The sequence below is a fragment of the Poecilia mexicana genome, unplaced genomic scaffold (genome assembly GCF_051168715.1).
Source record: "Poecilia mexicana isolate PSO_F unplaced genomic scaffold, ASM5116871v1 scaffold_14, whole genome shotgun sequence".
In the NCBI taxonomy this organism is placed as follows: Eukaryota; Metazoa; Chordata; class Actinopteri; order Cyprinodontiformes; family Poeciliidae; genus Poecilia; species Poecilia mexicana.
In genome coordinates, this window is record NW_028263383.1 from 17,944,712 (window position 1) to 17,959,036 (window position 14,325).

The 14,325-nt window shown below is 40.8% G+C and overlaps 1 protein-coding gene across 1 annotated transcript in view; it reads right to left on the minus strand.

The window, feature by feature from the left end:
* The window catches only part of cxadr (CXADR Ig-like cell adhesion molecule), a 44,433-nt gene that overhangs the window by 13,985 nt on the left and 16,123 nt on the right, over nucleotides 1–14,325 (minus strand). The window contains exon 2 of the mRNA XM_088012299.1: nucleotides 3,586–3,755. Within this exon, the coding sequence (XP_087868425.1) occupies nucleotides 3,586–3,755 (170 nt within the window). The remainder of the gene's footprint in view (nucleotides 1–3,585; nucleotides 3,756–14,325) is intronic.

The window sequence follows — 14,325 nt, forward strand, 5'->3', positions numbered from 1 at the left end:
TTTGTTGTTGTTGTTGACAATTTAGAGCTGGCATCTCATGAGGTCTCACAGCATCACAAAGTTCAGAAAAAATTTTGTGTCATCCAAATGTGTTGCGGTCTACGTTTCCACCCTAAATGATAGACGCTGAAAAATGAACACGTAACTGTTCACTTCAGTCGCTGTCATGTTTGTTTTTTCAATGACTTATTGTATAAAGAAACTTATTCACGGGATTTTCTTTGCGTTTCTGGTTTAATCAAAAGGCTGCGATGGTGAAACTGTGTTTGTTTTTTTGGACATTAGCAGAATGTTGACGAAGATTTGCACACATTCATAATGGAAACGCATCTTAGAAAAAATATTCTTAAATCCAAGTAATCAAAAACTGGTATCAGAAGATCAAAGATTTACAAAGACCAGCGTTTTTAAATCAGTGCATCTTTCATTAAATAGAGTAGCTTAACTAAATTATTACTTTGCTCTGAATTCTGAAACTGTTAATAGAAAACTGTGCAAAAATAAATTATTTCTCATCTTTCTTTTCTTAAAGCTATTGCAGAAATTTAGTTTTTAGGTTAGAACTTCCACTGCTTACTTGCTACAGCAACACTAGTTTCCTACGTATCAGGCCAACAGTTCCTGGAACGAGCGTGACTCATTTTGTACACTTCAACCATTAAAGCAGGTAATTCTGTTAAAATTCCACATTGCTCTCAGGGGAGGAAAGCAGATCCCAGTAACTTTACTGGGACAGCAAACCCAGCAGGAATAACAGTTACGTGAGACAAGAGCACAAAAGAAAGGAAATGAAAAGGGCCCAAGGTGAGTTGGATGAGGTCTCCCTCCAGCTTAGCCCCTTCGTGAGCAAACAGATGGGAGTGCTTACACACGCAGACACCTCCAGCTCCCAAAACTGCACAGCAACCTTGAGAGTCTGGGAAAAAGAACATGAAACAGGGCAATGAGGAGGCAAGCGAGCCAAGTCAGGGTCAGGACGGCAGAGCGCCGCAGCCAGTGCCGCAGCTCATAACCGGTAGCAACCGACCGCCGGTCAGCACGACCCTTCCCTGTCAACAGACAACACGGCAGTGTTATTAGCTCAACCTTGGTTTCACTGGCTACGCTTTAGGATGACATCACCGTGTGTGACGCGTCAGCGACGAGAGTTAAAGGCGGAGGTGGGGCTTATTTGAGAGGCAAAGCAGAGCGCCGTTTTACCTGTGTACTGCAAACACACTCAGGGAGAGCAACGTTTCATTATCTCTCCCCCCCCCCACCGAGGCTCTTCATTTGAATGAGTCAGGCTGCAGGCCTGGAAGTTCACATCTCTGCTTCTGATTAGACTCAAGGTTAACAGATTAACTTCTATGGAAAAAAAAAAAAAAAACACACACACACACGGCCCTTGGCATGCGCAAACAATGTCCTTTTCCCCCCCTAAACTCCTAAAATCCTTCAACTCGTCCACTATTTCCCACCAGCAAACAAAAAACTTTGACTACTTTTCAGAAATATGTGTGACTTTTTTTTTTTAACAAGTCACCGTTTCAAAAAAATGCTAACATAGTATTCATATAATTTAAATTTATTCCATGGGATATACTTTGTATAGTAGTTTCCTACTGATCTTGACTGTATTTTTGCCTGAAACGTCACCACATGTTAGATTATGAATCTTTCACCATCTCGATTCGATTCTGATTTTTGAGTTCAAAAACTGATTTTCAATTCACAACAATCATTCATAATGATTGCTGCTTTAATCTACATGTGTAAAAAGGATCCGGTGACTCTAGCCTGGTCTGCTGTGTAAGGCAGAATGTCTAATGGGGACGTCGAAGTCTTTTTCCACATTAACTCCATTTAAATGGAATCTGTGCGTAGATTACTCTCTCCCTGCATTCTCCATTTTGCTTTTATGAAGCAGTCAGGTAGAGAGCGCCGCACATTTATGCAGACAGCTTCCTTTGTGCACAACGACGTAGTAATTTCCATACATGAGGTTTTTAAGTCATTTGGCATCTTTGTAGTCATCTGGGAAAAAATCGGGGGGAAAAAAAAAATTGTATAATTCCTCACTACGTCAAATAAATGCATCTGAATGTTCCTCAAATGGGCTGGTTTTTGCCAGACTAGCTACATTGCAGAGACTGTTGTGGACTGCCCATGTGCAGACATGACGGGGTGAGCGGGTGTGTTGGTCAGCGCTTTGTCATGGCAGTGAGAAAGGACACAGTGGCTGATTTTCATGCCTTTATGGTGGAAGATAAGATCTGTGGATCAGATTATTTAACTATTGTCAGATCTCCCAAAATTAAGGAAATCTGAGTCGATTTATCAGCGCACCCTTACAACTTCACACCTCCCTCATTTTTCCTCAACTTAAAAAAAAAAAAAAAGACATATTAGGTAATATGTATATTTCTGGAAACTGCATCAGTCTGCATACCAAACTCAAAAGTAAAATAAATGCTCAAAAATACAATTAGAACAATGATTATGTTACATTATGTGGACCTGGAAACCACGGCAACTTTACTCAAAGTTGCAGTAGCGTGAGAGTCTGATAGTGGGCCGTGTGTGGCTGCTGTCGCCATGGTGGGAAACATTCAGGACAGATCCTCCCTTTAGCGAGTCCGCGGCCAGGCAGTGAGAAAAAAATGCAAATGACTGCTGGTGCCAGAATCCCAGGCATCTCTCACTCCATCTGACAAAAGCCCCACGAATTAGCTCCGGCTCACCAGCCACAAAAAGATACCGATATATGCGATATTGTAGGCAAGCCCACATGTTGTAGCAAACTGCCCTGCTGAGTCCAGCCTGGATTTAATGTGAGCAAAGGTTCATCCTGGTTCCTGAGCATCTGGGAGCCTCTGGCTATAAACTTTCGCTCTCCTTTCATTGTCTGACACAGCAGCACATTGGCCTAATTCTGCAGATCCCCGTCATATATACTAAAACAGCCACTTGGAATTAATGTGCCACTAATTGCGAAGAATTTAGTCCGTGCGTGATTATGTGTTGGTTAAAGGCTACTAAAATGTGTGGGACTCTAACAGGTCAAGGAGAACAAATGTGTTCCCCGAGAGATGTCGGAAATATTTAAATTCTCGGGAACATACGGCGCGTGAAACGATACTTAAAAACAATAAGCCTCAGTATCGTCGAGGACAAAAAAAAAAGGAAGGTAAATCCTAAGTAGAAAGGATCAGTTCAAATCAGAAGCCAGTGAACAGAGGAGGATTTAGGTCTATTTAGTTAGAGCGGGGCTTGTTGGGTCAGGGGACAGAGCGGGCTGCGTTATTAACAGAGGTACCTAATGACGACGTACTGACCCATTTCTGACTAACGAGAATTAAAGAATTTTGGAGGGAAAAACAGTCACTAAGGCCACAGGAGAAAGGGAGAGAAGAAAGGGCTTAGAGAAAAAGAAAACCTCCGTCTAAACGTCCTATAGGTATGTAATGGTTTAAACACAATGAAGAACCTTTAAATAAACTGTGCTCTATTTTATTCAACAAGAAAGAAATGACGGCAGAAATATCAAGAACTCCACCAAAGAAAAATAAAGAGCTCAAAACAAAAAAACACGCGCTCACATACCACTTGGTCGTTAATTTGGTTGTCGGAGGCCAGCAAACTCCATTCTATGTCCAGAGGTCCAGAGTCTGAGGAGGTCAGGGAGAACTGGCAGTCCAGCTTCACGCTCTGCCCGCTGGCCTTCTCCAGAGGCGCCGTCGGACTCGATGTGATCTCTAAAGCCGAGACCAGGCCTGGACAGAGAGGGATGAAGAGCGTCAGAGTCAGAGCTGTAACATGTCCAGCAATAAACTTAGCAATATTTCACCTAACATGTGAAATACTGGATACTCTCCTCCGCCTGGGATGAGTTTTATCTTATACCATAGTAGGGTTGTAGTGATGGAGGCTGCTTTACTCCATAAAACATTATATATCTCTGTATCATTGCAAACAGATGCCTTGTTGACATCAGCCTGATTTATTAAAGCTACTATAAACACAGTTTATGAGCCCTTCATGGTCATAATCAGTGGATGACTGGTCCACAGCACCGGAAAAAAAAAGGACTCGGACCTAACTTTTAGGGTAAGATTTATTCATTACTATTCAGAGTAAAAGAAGGACATTATTTAACAACGGAGTTGATAGTCCGGTACATTTGGTTCGATCGGGAACCAAAAGTTGCAACGTACTCCATTTTCTGCCAGTGAGGTTTGCCAAACAAACCAAACCCTTTGAGAAACCAGTCGTTTTAGTTTGGATTAATTATGGCTTCCCTTTCATTGTCACTGTAGAAAATGAAAGAATCACACAGTTTTCCCCCATTATTAAAGTCTATGCCCCCAAACCTTATCTGATTTGTACAAATGATAAAGTGAAGTCAGTCAGCTGATGGATTTATAGTCCGAAGATGAGAGTTCCTCATTTTGATGCATACAAAAACAGATTTGTTTTTTGGAAAGAAGTTGACCTGCTGATAAGGGGGAAATGATCAAGTTCTCATCCCTGGCTGAGTAATAGGTACATCTCTGTAATTATATCCACCAGAATATAATTCAGAAAATAAATAACTATGCAGTAAAAACAGGAATAAACGATGACACAATGAGAAACTGGTCGGTTAAAAATGACAAGAAGCTGCTGATATTCTTCTCCAGATACAGAATGGGTTAAAATATCTCGTTCTATAGGAGATTTCAGCTGTGACAGAAACGCAGCCCATAGAGAATAGGGCTGTCACACGCTGTCATAATGTGTTAAGATCCGTTTGACAACCTCCCACATACTAATAAATAAATAGGGTCGGGGGGGATTTCTTTAAGTACAAACCTATAATAAAACTGTTCTGTTGATATGAAAATCTCTCTGTGTAATAAAAAAAAAACATGGGATTTTCCTTTGGCTAGATCAGCGTTACATTTAGGTGCCTCCCCACTGATGGAAAGAGTCTACCGTCGTGTGAAAAGACAATCAGGGAAACAGGAAGAGGAAATTTTATATTCCTTTATGGGAATTATATCAGTTGCAGAAGGTCTCAAATGACAATATCATCATTTATCACAATCATTTATTTCTTCTTTTATGCTTCTCATAAGCTTTTCATGTTTGCCTATGAAAAGCACGATCATGCTATTCATAGGCAAACAAATGCCACATGCTTTACATTACATTACATATAGAGATGCACGATCAGATATTAGTATCTGCATCAGATATTCTACATCGGGTATCGGTTATAATGTCCCCGATCCATAAGGGCAGATCTATTCAGTCCAGTTCTATGCTTCATGCTCTGAGCAACGCAACGCTTTATTGTTTATTTTACATTATATTTAGAATTCCTTGTTGCACTTTAGAAACCATTTGGAAGAAAGTTAGCTGCAGTTTATTTTTACACGTTTGAGACAGTCGATCTATTTTTTTTCCTGTCAGTTTCTGTATTTTACACCGGCTCTTATACTCCTAATAGTACTGACTGAATAAATTTGTGTTTCACCAAGTTTATGAAGTTATTGGTGTATTACAGTGTGCTTTACTGGTATAGAGTTATCAAACGAATTTGTAGTCCAGATCATTTATGTCTAAGTTTTAAAAAAATACATGTTTTAAATTAATTCAGCGTCGTTTTTTCTGTACTGGATTGATACGGGTCGACACCAAACCTCAGTATCGTATTGGAAGTGAATAATGTGGATTAGTGCTCTACTATTTTTTTTTTTTTTTTTTTTTTTACCACAGTCCTAGACTGTAAGTCAATCCATCATTCTTGATGAAGAAGCTGAAAGGATAAGGATCATCATACTGATGAAAATTTGGGCTCGCAGGAAACAGAGTAGCAGATTTATCTCTATCTGCTCCATTTCAACTTCAGAACCGTACCCACCCTCTGCGCATCGACACACAACTAAATGAGATGCACAACATGAAGCAATCCCAGTCACATCCACTAAAGCTGAATTTCAGAGCCTGTAAGCGTGTGACACGGTGGTTTCATTTTCCGACTGCCGGAGCTGTAGCTGGTCGTTTGAGCCCACAGATTCTGACAGACGCCCTTGACTGGGGAGTGATCCATCGCCTTCAGCGGGGGCTAGGGAATGGAGGAGTAAAATGGAGAAGAAAAAAACCCAAACAGATATGTGTCTATCAATGTCAAAACGGATATTCGGCTTGTCATCCTCATGAAGGAAAGCTGTGTCAATTCATCACGCGCTATGAGGAGCTGGGGCGTTATTCACAGTTGCTGCAAAGCAGAGAAGATTGTATTGTGAGGGAAGAAGAAGAACGCGTTCGGCTGGAACAGTTGACTATAGTGATTGATTTCTGGCAGGCAATAAAAGGCACAGTCTGATGTATCTGTTAAATCTATGACACCCCAGGTTCATAAACTATTTGTCTAGGTTGCAGCTCAGCTTCATTCAGAAACTAAAAACTGAAAAAGTCTGCAGCTTTGGAAAATCACACATCAAAAATCACGCTTTGCTAACTTAGAAACTCAAATAACTACATTACCTTGTAAAAGTATCTCTTAGTGTCCCTTAGAATTTTTTTTTATATTAAATCAAATGTGAGCAACAAGCACAAAGTACAATAGAAGATGAAGCAAGCCTTGTAGAATCACTGTCGCTGTAATTACTCTCAGGTAATTATCAACAGGTGGACGACTAATAATTAGATGACAATTCTAAAAAATAAAAATTTCTCACAACAAATGCTACTGAAGTTTACTCAAGCATCACTCAAGTATACGCACATATCAAGAAAATGTAAAAAATACTTAAAAAAATAAAAAAAAGAACGTATTTAATTCCAAGAAAGTTTGTAATCTGCCGTCTTTAAAAACCACCAACAATAACAAAGCAACTACAGAAATCCAAACAAAACCATGACTGTCTTTAATCATCTAAGCTACCACTGGGATCTTCTGGTAAAACAGCCGTAATCAAACCTGTTGACATGCAAACAGAAAGTAGTTCAGGGTGTTAATCAGCAACTATCAGCAGCACTTTCTCTGTACCGTGTGAACCCTGCAGTATGTTCCTCAGACTGAGGCATAAACGATAAATGAAGTATGCAGCGGTGTGAGGCTGCTACATGTAATCATTAGTTTATTTAGGGTGAAAGCGATCGTTACTTAGAGTAATGGCACCGGGGCAAAAGTAAACTGGCCTTCTAGCTTTAAGTGAATATAATGGATTGATAAGGGAGGCCATCATCTCAGTCCAAGGAAAACAAGGAAATGAAATGAAAAATGGATTGCTGGCAAACGCAGCCATGCACGCAAAGCAGACACTCATTTATTTCCGTGAGCCTGGTGTCTGTGGTTAAATTAAGATGCATGCCAGTGTGTGTGTGTTTGTGCGTCTTTACTCTGCAGAGCAGGAGCCGGGCGGGCGGTGAGGTTGCAGGGCAGCGGGGGACGAGCCGCGTTGCCTAATTAAAAAGTTTGTTATAATAACTAATCCCATCTGGCTGGGTTTCTGCGAGTCGCCCACTGCCTCCAATCTCCATCCTACCGTGACGCAGCTCACCCAGCGCGATTACTGGGAGATCTGGAGTAAGCTCGAGGAATTCGGGGTCGGGCGGGTGGGGGGCGGGTGTCAGCATTGCTCCAGTCTGCGCTCACTCAATCAGTGGCCTCTTCATCCCCTTCCTGCCAGTCCTCCTCCTCTTTAACACAATCGTGATTGTGGAGTGCGAGAGTCCCCTGGCCTCCGACTCTCCGCGGGCCTGCTGATTGTAACCCCGCCGCCCACCCCATCCACCTTTTTGTCGGCATACAATGGGGCGAGAAGCCTGTCTCCTGGCAACCGATCCCTCGGAGAAGGTTGCTGTGGCGCTGGAGGGGCGGCGTGACGCAGGGAGGGAAAGACAGAGGCAGGCGGCGAAGGAGTTGAGAAGCAACAGAGAGAAGTTAAGTAACTGATGAAAAGGCTCTGCAAGCGAACGTTACGTGTGTGACACACACATAAGGTGTGTGTGACGATACCAAATGTTGCTGGACGATAAGTTGCCCCAAAAACTTTTGCCGTAAGTTATAATACTGTCATTTTTAGTAAACTTTCAACTAATATCAGAATAATAACGGTATATTAGTGTAAGTACACTCTCAAAGACGTAAAAAAAATCTTTCATTTCTAAAAAAAAAACAAAACAAAAAAAAACATTTAACAGTGCAAGCGGAAAACATTTTAAATATCCAAAATAAATTAACAAAACAACCGAAACGGAATATGAAGAGCAAAAATTGAAATGATCGCACTTATTTCAATGTTTGTTTTGGCAGGCACACAGTTACTTTTGTTTAAAACAGTTTCTCATTGGTCTGAGTAACATGGTTAGTATTGCACAATATCAGCATCAGTCTTTTCTACAAATGTCCTGTTTTAATGTAGTTGTGGTAATTCTAAACATCCCCCAGTCAGTTTGTTTTTACAGAGCAGGTTGGTTTCCATGTGCAGATCGTAGCTCCAGTTGAGTCGCAGCTGCTTTCCAGAGGTAATGATGAAAACCTACAGATGAGATGAGATGCTGAGATAACTGGCCTGCATTTCTCATCTGTCTTTCAGTACTTGAAAGTAGCTCAGTTTTTCCACTGATGTGTACACGGATTGCAAAGGTCGATTTCATCAGATGCAGACGAAGCCAGGAGTTTACAGACGGCAAATAAAAATACCTTTTCTTCTCCCTCGCTGTCTGAAGTTAAATCAGACCAAGTTTCTCTTGCTTTAGGTCAGTTGGAATTACCAACATTATTTCTATTAGCTAAATGCCACAATAATGAGAGAGAGAGAGAGAATATATCAGATTTGTTTCCTAATGTTTTCAAATTCATAATTTTACATATGTTTTCCCCAGTATTTGATAGCATTACGGATTCTCTCTAGGAATGAGATCAGAACGTTGTGGAGGCCACACCAAAACATTGACTTTGCTGTCCATAGACAACTTTGGCTGTATGCTTGGGGTCATTGGAAGACCCATCTGAGCCCAGCCTTCAACTTCCTGGCTGATGTCTTTCGATATTATTTCCTCATGACCCGATCTACTTTATCAAGTCTATCAGTTCCTCCTGCTGCTGCGAAACAGCCCAGGAAGATGATACTGTAGTCCCCATACTTCATGGTTCGGATGGTGTGAGAATCCCAGTTTTTCCTCCAAATGTAGCAATGCCAGTTCGTTACGGCTAAACAGCCCCACTTTAGTTTCGTTACACATCTCCAGCATGTCTCCAAAAGTGAAGGTTTTTGTCCTTGTGTGCATTTTTAAATGGCAATTTTGCTACTTTTTGTTTGTTTTGGAGTCATGACTGATACAGAGCACATTCTCTGTGGACATGACATTATCTTTTTTGTTTCATCACAAAAAAGATGAAACAAAAAGGTCTTTGGCTTCTGTTTTATTTTATATATATATCTATATATATATATATATATATATATAGTTATTCAGCATGTGTAAATTTCTGGTTTCAACCATCAGTCTTAACTTTAAATTTTCCACATACAAAGCAAAGTCGTGTGCTTCAAGGAGTGGCTTCAGCTTGTACTATTAATAAGTCTTACAGTTTGACAAGCCGACCTCTGTTAACCCAACGCCCAAGACCCTCGAAGCCCTGGCAGAGACCATGGTGGATGATAAGCTTCTCCTGAAGCTCAGAAAACCAACTCTTACCACCAGGAGATAAAGCCAGCAGCTATTTCAGGCTCACAAGGCAACAACAGTGACAGAAGAAGCTTGGCTAAGTGAAAGAGGTGAATTACACTGCGCTGGGATTTACTTCTATTTACCTTCCTCATGCTTTGCATCGCCTTAATCCTGTTAAAACTACGCATTTGGTCTACAGCGTGCTTCAGAGCCTCTGACAGCTTTAGTTCACAATCAGTCAACTTTGAAGTATTGCAGCCAATCAGCTGAAAATAGGGAAATGTATTATGACTGTAATGGAGGAGATGGTTCCAAGTAAAGAGACAGGCACACATTGAGGGCCATCTTTTATTCATTATCCAGTGAGAACAATATTCTTTTTAGGGTCTCCAACAAGTTTCACCAATTCAAATCTAAGACGTTTCAGGACCGTTTTAAGACATTTATGGGTGAAATTTAAGGTTTGCATCGCAACAAAAGTATATATTTTAAGTTTGTGTCGTTGTAAATGTTGTTCTTAGATCAGTGCTGATGGTGAGACTGAAACATTTGCAAGACAAAAAAGTTCAGAGAGAAAGAAAATGCATAGAATGTAAGTGACTAGATAGTCCTATCATGACAAAATTCAAAATGTAATGTGTGTTTAACGTATTTAAGGCCAAACTACATTTTTGAAGTTAATTTAGGTCATTTTAAGGAATGTGTGAACCCCCTGTCTTGAGTCTATAAAACAAAAATCCTGAATAAATCTTGAAAAATAAAGTGCAGAGGAGAAACAATAACTAAGTTGAAACATAAACCACAGTGACAGAGTTTTGGATGAGCGACTCACATTTTTCTGGATCTGCAGCGATGTTGGAATGAACATTAGTGATTTATTACAGCAACTCTGCAGTCCGTGGGGCTGTGGAACGAGCAAATAACCCAGCACAGCCAAACTCCAAATCAAACCTGGGCGAGCCAATCCCTCTCACCAACGCTGAGGCACATCAATTATTTCCGGCACAACAAAGGCTATCTCCTTAGCTCCATTGCCGGTGCGAACGAGCGCTCTGAACGGCAGCCACGGCGCTCCCGCTGGAACCGTTCGATTTGAAGCGGGGTGGGTGCCCAGAGAGGGAGCTTGGCTGCCGTTTACTTAATGTAGCAGAGAGCTGGGACTGTTGAACCATACTGATTGCGTTATAATGCAGCCTGAAAGCTCCACTTGCCACACAGAGCAGCCATCAATCCCCCAGTGCCGAGGAGCTAAAGGCTGTTTTGACATAATTGAACATTAAATGATGGTGGGAATGATGAATGACTGGCACTTTACACCGTTGCCTGAGTGTTTGACAGCTTTTAGTGCAGCCCCCCAGAGGATGTGGTTATTGCATGTCTGCAACATCCAATTTGAATTCGTAAACATCAATTCTAGCAGTAAAGCTAATGTCATTACTTAAAGGCTAATGAAATGCCTTGCTTACCAGAAAACCCTTCTACTCGGGTAGAAAGAAAGAAAGAAAGCCACTATGAGATACATTTTAGTTCATCTGGAATCCTGCCATACCAGTAGAAACATTTTTTAAAGTCATTAAACAACTGTGGGAATACAGCGAGGGAAGTGCAGTTATTTCATAATGAGTGATTCAGTTTTAATTACTGACCTCAGAGCTGACACGCCAAGCTACATTAAAAAAATAGAGCAGAATTTAATCAGTTATGGATTGCTTTAAAGATTCACAAACCAATAAAAGTTAAAGAAACGGGTGCAGGGTGTAAGTTTCATGCTTTTTTTAGGCATGAGGACATGATCCTGAAATCATAGGCGTCGGAACGGGGGGCCAGGGGGCCATTGGCCCCCCACTTTACGGCCCTGCCCTGATTTATTTTTTTGTTTTGATTTTGGTTTTTTGTTGTTGTTGTTGTTGTCCAAAAGCCAAACAGCCATCACTGGCCATAAGTATCAATGGCCATTGATGGTTTTCAGGTCTCTGATAACTGTTGAAATTCATTTTTGTTTGTTAAATAACAAGCACATTAAAATTTATTCATGGTGTTTCTCATTTTGTTTGTAATGCAAAAATATTGTCATCAGTCCGGCTGGTTGTCTGTCCTACTCAGACATCTCTTTCTCACACAATTCGTGGAACAGCAAATAAAATCTGCGCTGCCTTTTGGTTTTAGACCCACAGCATCCAGATAGCGCTGCTGCGCCGTAACGTGCATATTTTGCACTTGCAATAAATCGGTGAGCACAGGGCGCCCACGGTTGTACGGCTGTATGCACTGTGCGGACCTTGAGATTTTCCTTTTAAGTAAAAAAAAGAAAGAAAACATACATTTTTGGATCTTTTTTATTATCTAAACATCTTTAAAATTGCAGAGGTAAAAAAATATCTTTTGTGTCAAAACATCATGTACATGCTGGTCAGTTTACTTTTGTTTATTTGGCGGCTTGGCGCTTTGTCGGTGAGCTAAAAATTCCGATTATTTTCCACCAAATCTTTATGACCGCAGCACATTTAATAGCCAGCAATCAGTAAATCAGCAGCCAGATCGCAGCGTATGGTAGACCCGACAACTTTGTCCTGCAGGTGAGGGGAGATCACTTTAGGACAAATTGCGACAAACCAAGAGTTGATTGACAGGTGCCATCATGACACCTGAACAAGAGCCCTGACATTTAAAATGACAAAACACTTCATGTCTTCCCCCTCCTCAAAAATGAATCTGGCACTGTTGCCTGAAATCCCACACTAAGTCTTGGGTACAATTAAGCAAACTTTAGGTCCAACTAACAAGAAATGAGAAATACTTTAATTGGTATGCTGATGTCATCTTAGCTTTTGCTCTTCGTTTTCTTTGTTGATTAAATTACTGTGAAGGGTAGAGGCTGACTTATTGTAACACAGGCTACATAGTGTATCCTAAACACTGGCAGGCTTTAAAATCCCAGCCTTTGACGGAACTGAGAATGATGGGGAAAAACTTTCAGTTTCTGAAAGAGGAAATATTTCAACCAGCGGTTTAAAGATATCCGTTTTCATGTTATGTTTTGGGTCTGCATTCTGAGTAATTAGAGAAAAACATAAGTCACAGGAACTTGACTGTGGGGAAAAAAGTGACTTTGTCCAGAAAATACAGTAAATGGCGGTCTTGGAAAATGGAAATAAAATAGTGATATTTATTTTGTCAGTAAAACACCACTACACCCAAACTCTGCCAGGTTTTGACGAATCCCCATCTCACCACTGTCCCCACCAACATCCCTAAAACAAACACCAAGCTTCTCTAAAGCCTTTTTAACAGTTTGATAACAATTCTACATCTCAAATGTGAGCTAACTTACATAAAAAGCTCCTTTTCCTCCAGGAATCTGCTGAAGCCAATGACCAGAGCTGGGGACAATGCGAGGGCTGGCTCTGCCACAGAGCTGATAGGCAAGGCGCCAGAGCCGTTAGCAGCTCCCAGATAACACGCTGATATCATCCTCAGGGGAAACAATGCTAAATGTGCCAATATTATCATATCAGGAGGAGGAAATAATTAAAACAGGACAAACTGTACATACTGAATGGGAGGTGTGTGAGCGAGACAGCAGAATGTCATGTTTCCATACACGCCAATGAAGATGTCACACAGAAACGGTTTTGGTAATGATAACGGGGGAATTAGAAACGAAAAACAGGCAGGAAATGCTAAAGCAGAATGAAAGGCTGGAGAAACGGTGCAAATGAGACAGTAGGTGATTTGTTTGTGATCTTAAAAGAATAGATACACCAATCCGATATTAATATCTTTATCGGAACTGATACTGAAAAAAAGTTCTACATCAGGTACCAGTGAGCATGTGCCCGATTCATAAAACCTCAGATATCTGTATCGTAAATAAGTAAAAAATAATATCTAAATAGTCATGTTTTGAAAAAACAACCACTAAGCACGAATTAGACATACTTTTCATAAAGCCCACATTTATGTATTAAAATGTTTTTCTTAATTGGTCTGAGGTAATATTTTCATGTTTTCATTCGCTGTAAGCCGAAAATCGCATTCATAAACAGAAACAAAGGCTTTAAAACATCAGTGTGTGCGTTTGCTTAGTGAAATAAATGAACTTTTCAATAATAATAATCTAATGTATTAAATATGGCTGTAAAACAACTTGAATATTTCTGAAACTAACCAATCTGCAGCCATGAAAGTGGAGAAAGAAGAATAAAATGGGGCTAAGAACCCTTCAACCCAAACCGTTCATACTGTTGCCCTTTCATTAAATACCACACAGGGATTTAGTGAGCCTGTTAGACAAACAATGTCTAATAAATGCAGGTATTTGTCTTGTGAGCTTCCAGCAGTTTACTGTGAAGCAAAGAAGAAATGGAAACCACATGTCTCAGTGGGGTATAACAATGGGGCGTCTCTGTTGCAACAAGGCAGCAATGTTGAAGCCTAGCCTATCTCCCCCCACCCCCAAACCAACCAACCCCTAAAACAAATAAAGCATCTGGATACAACCCAGACTCCCATCGGCGCCCCAGCCTTTGTGTGAGCCCAGGGGCAGAAAGCCAACCGTGATCCGGAGGCAACTTCACTGATCAAACACTCAAACGCACCGCAGCTACTTCATTCACACTCCTGGGTGTGTGGAATCCTGAAAAACTATTCTGAAAATGGTCAACAATTAGGCACAAA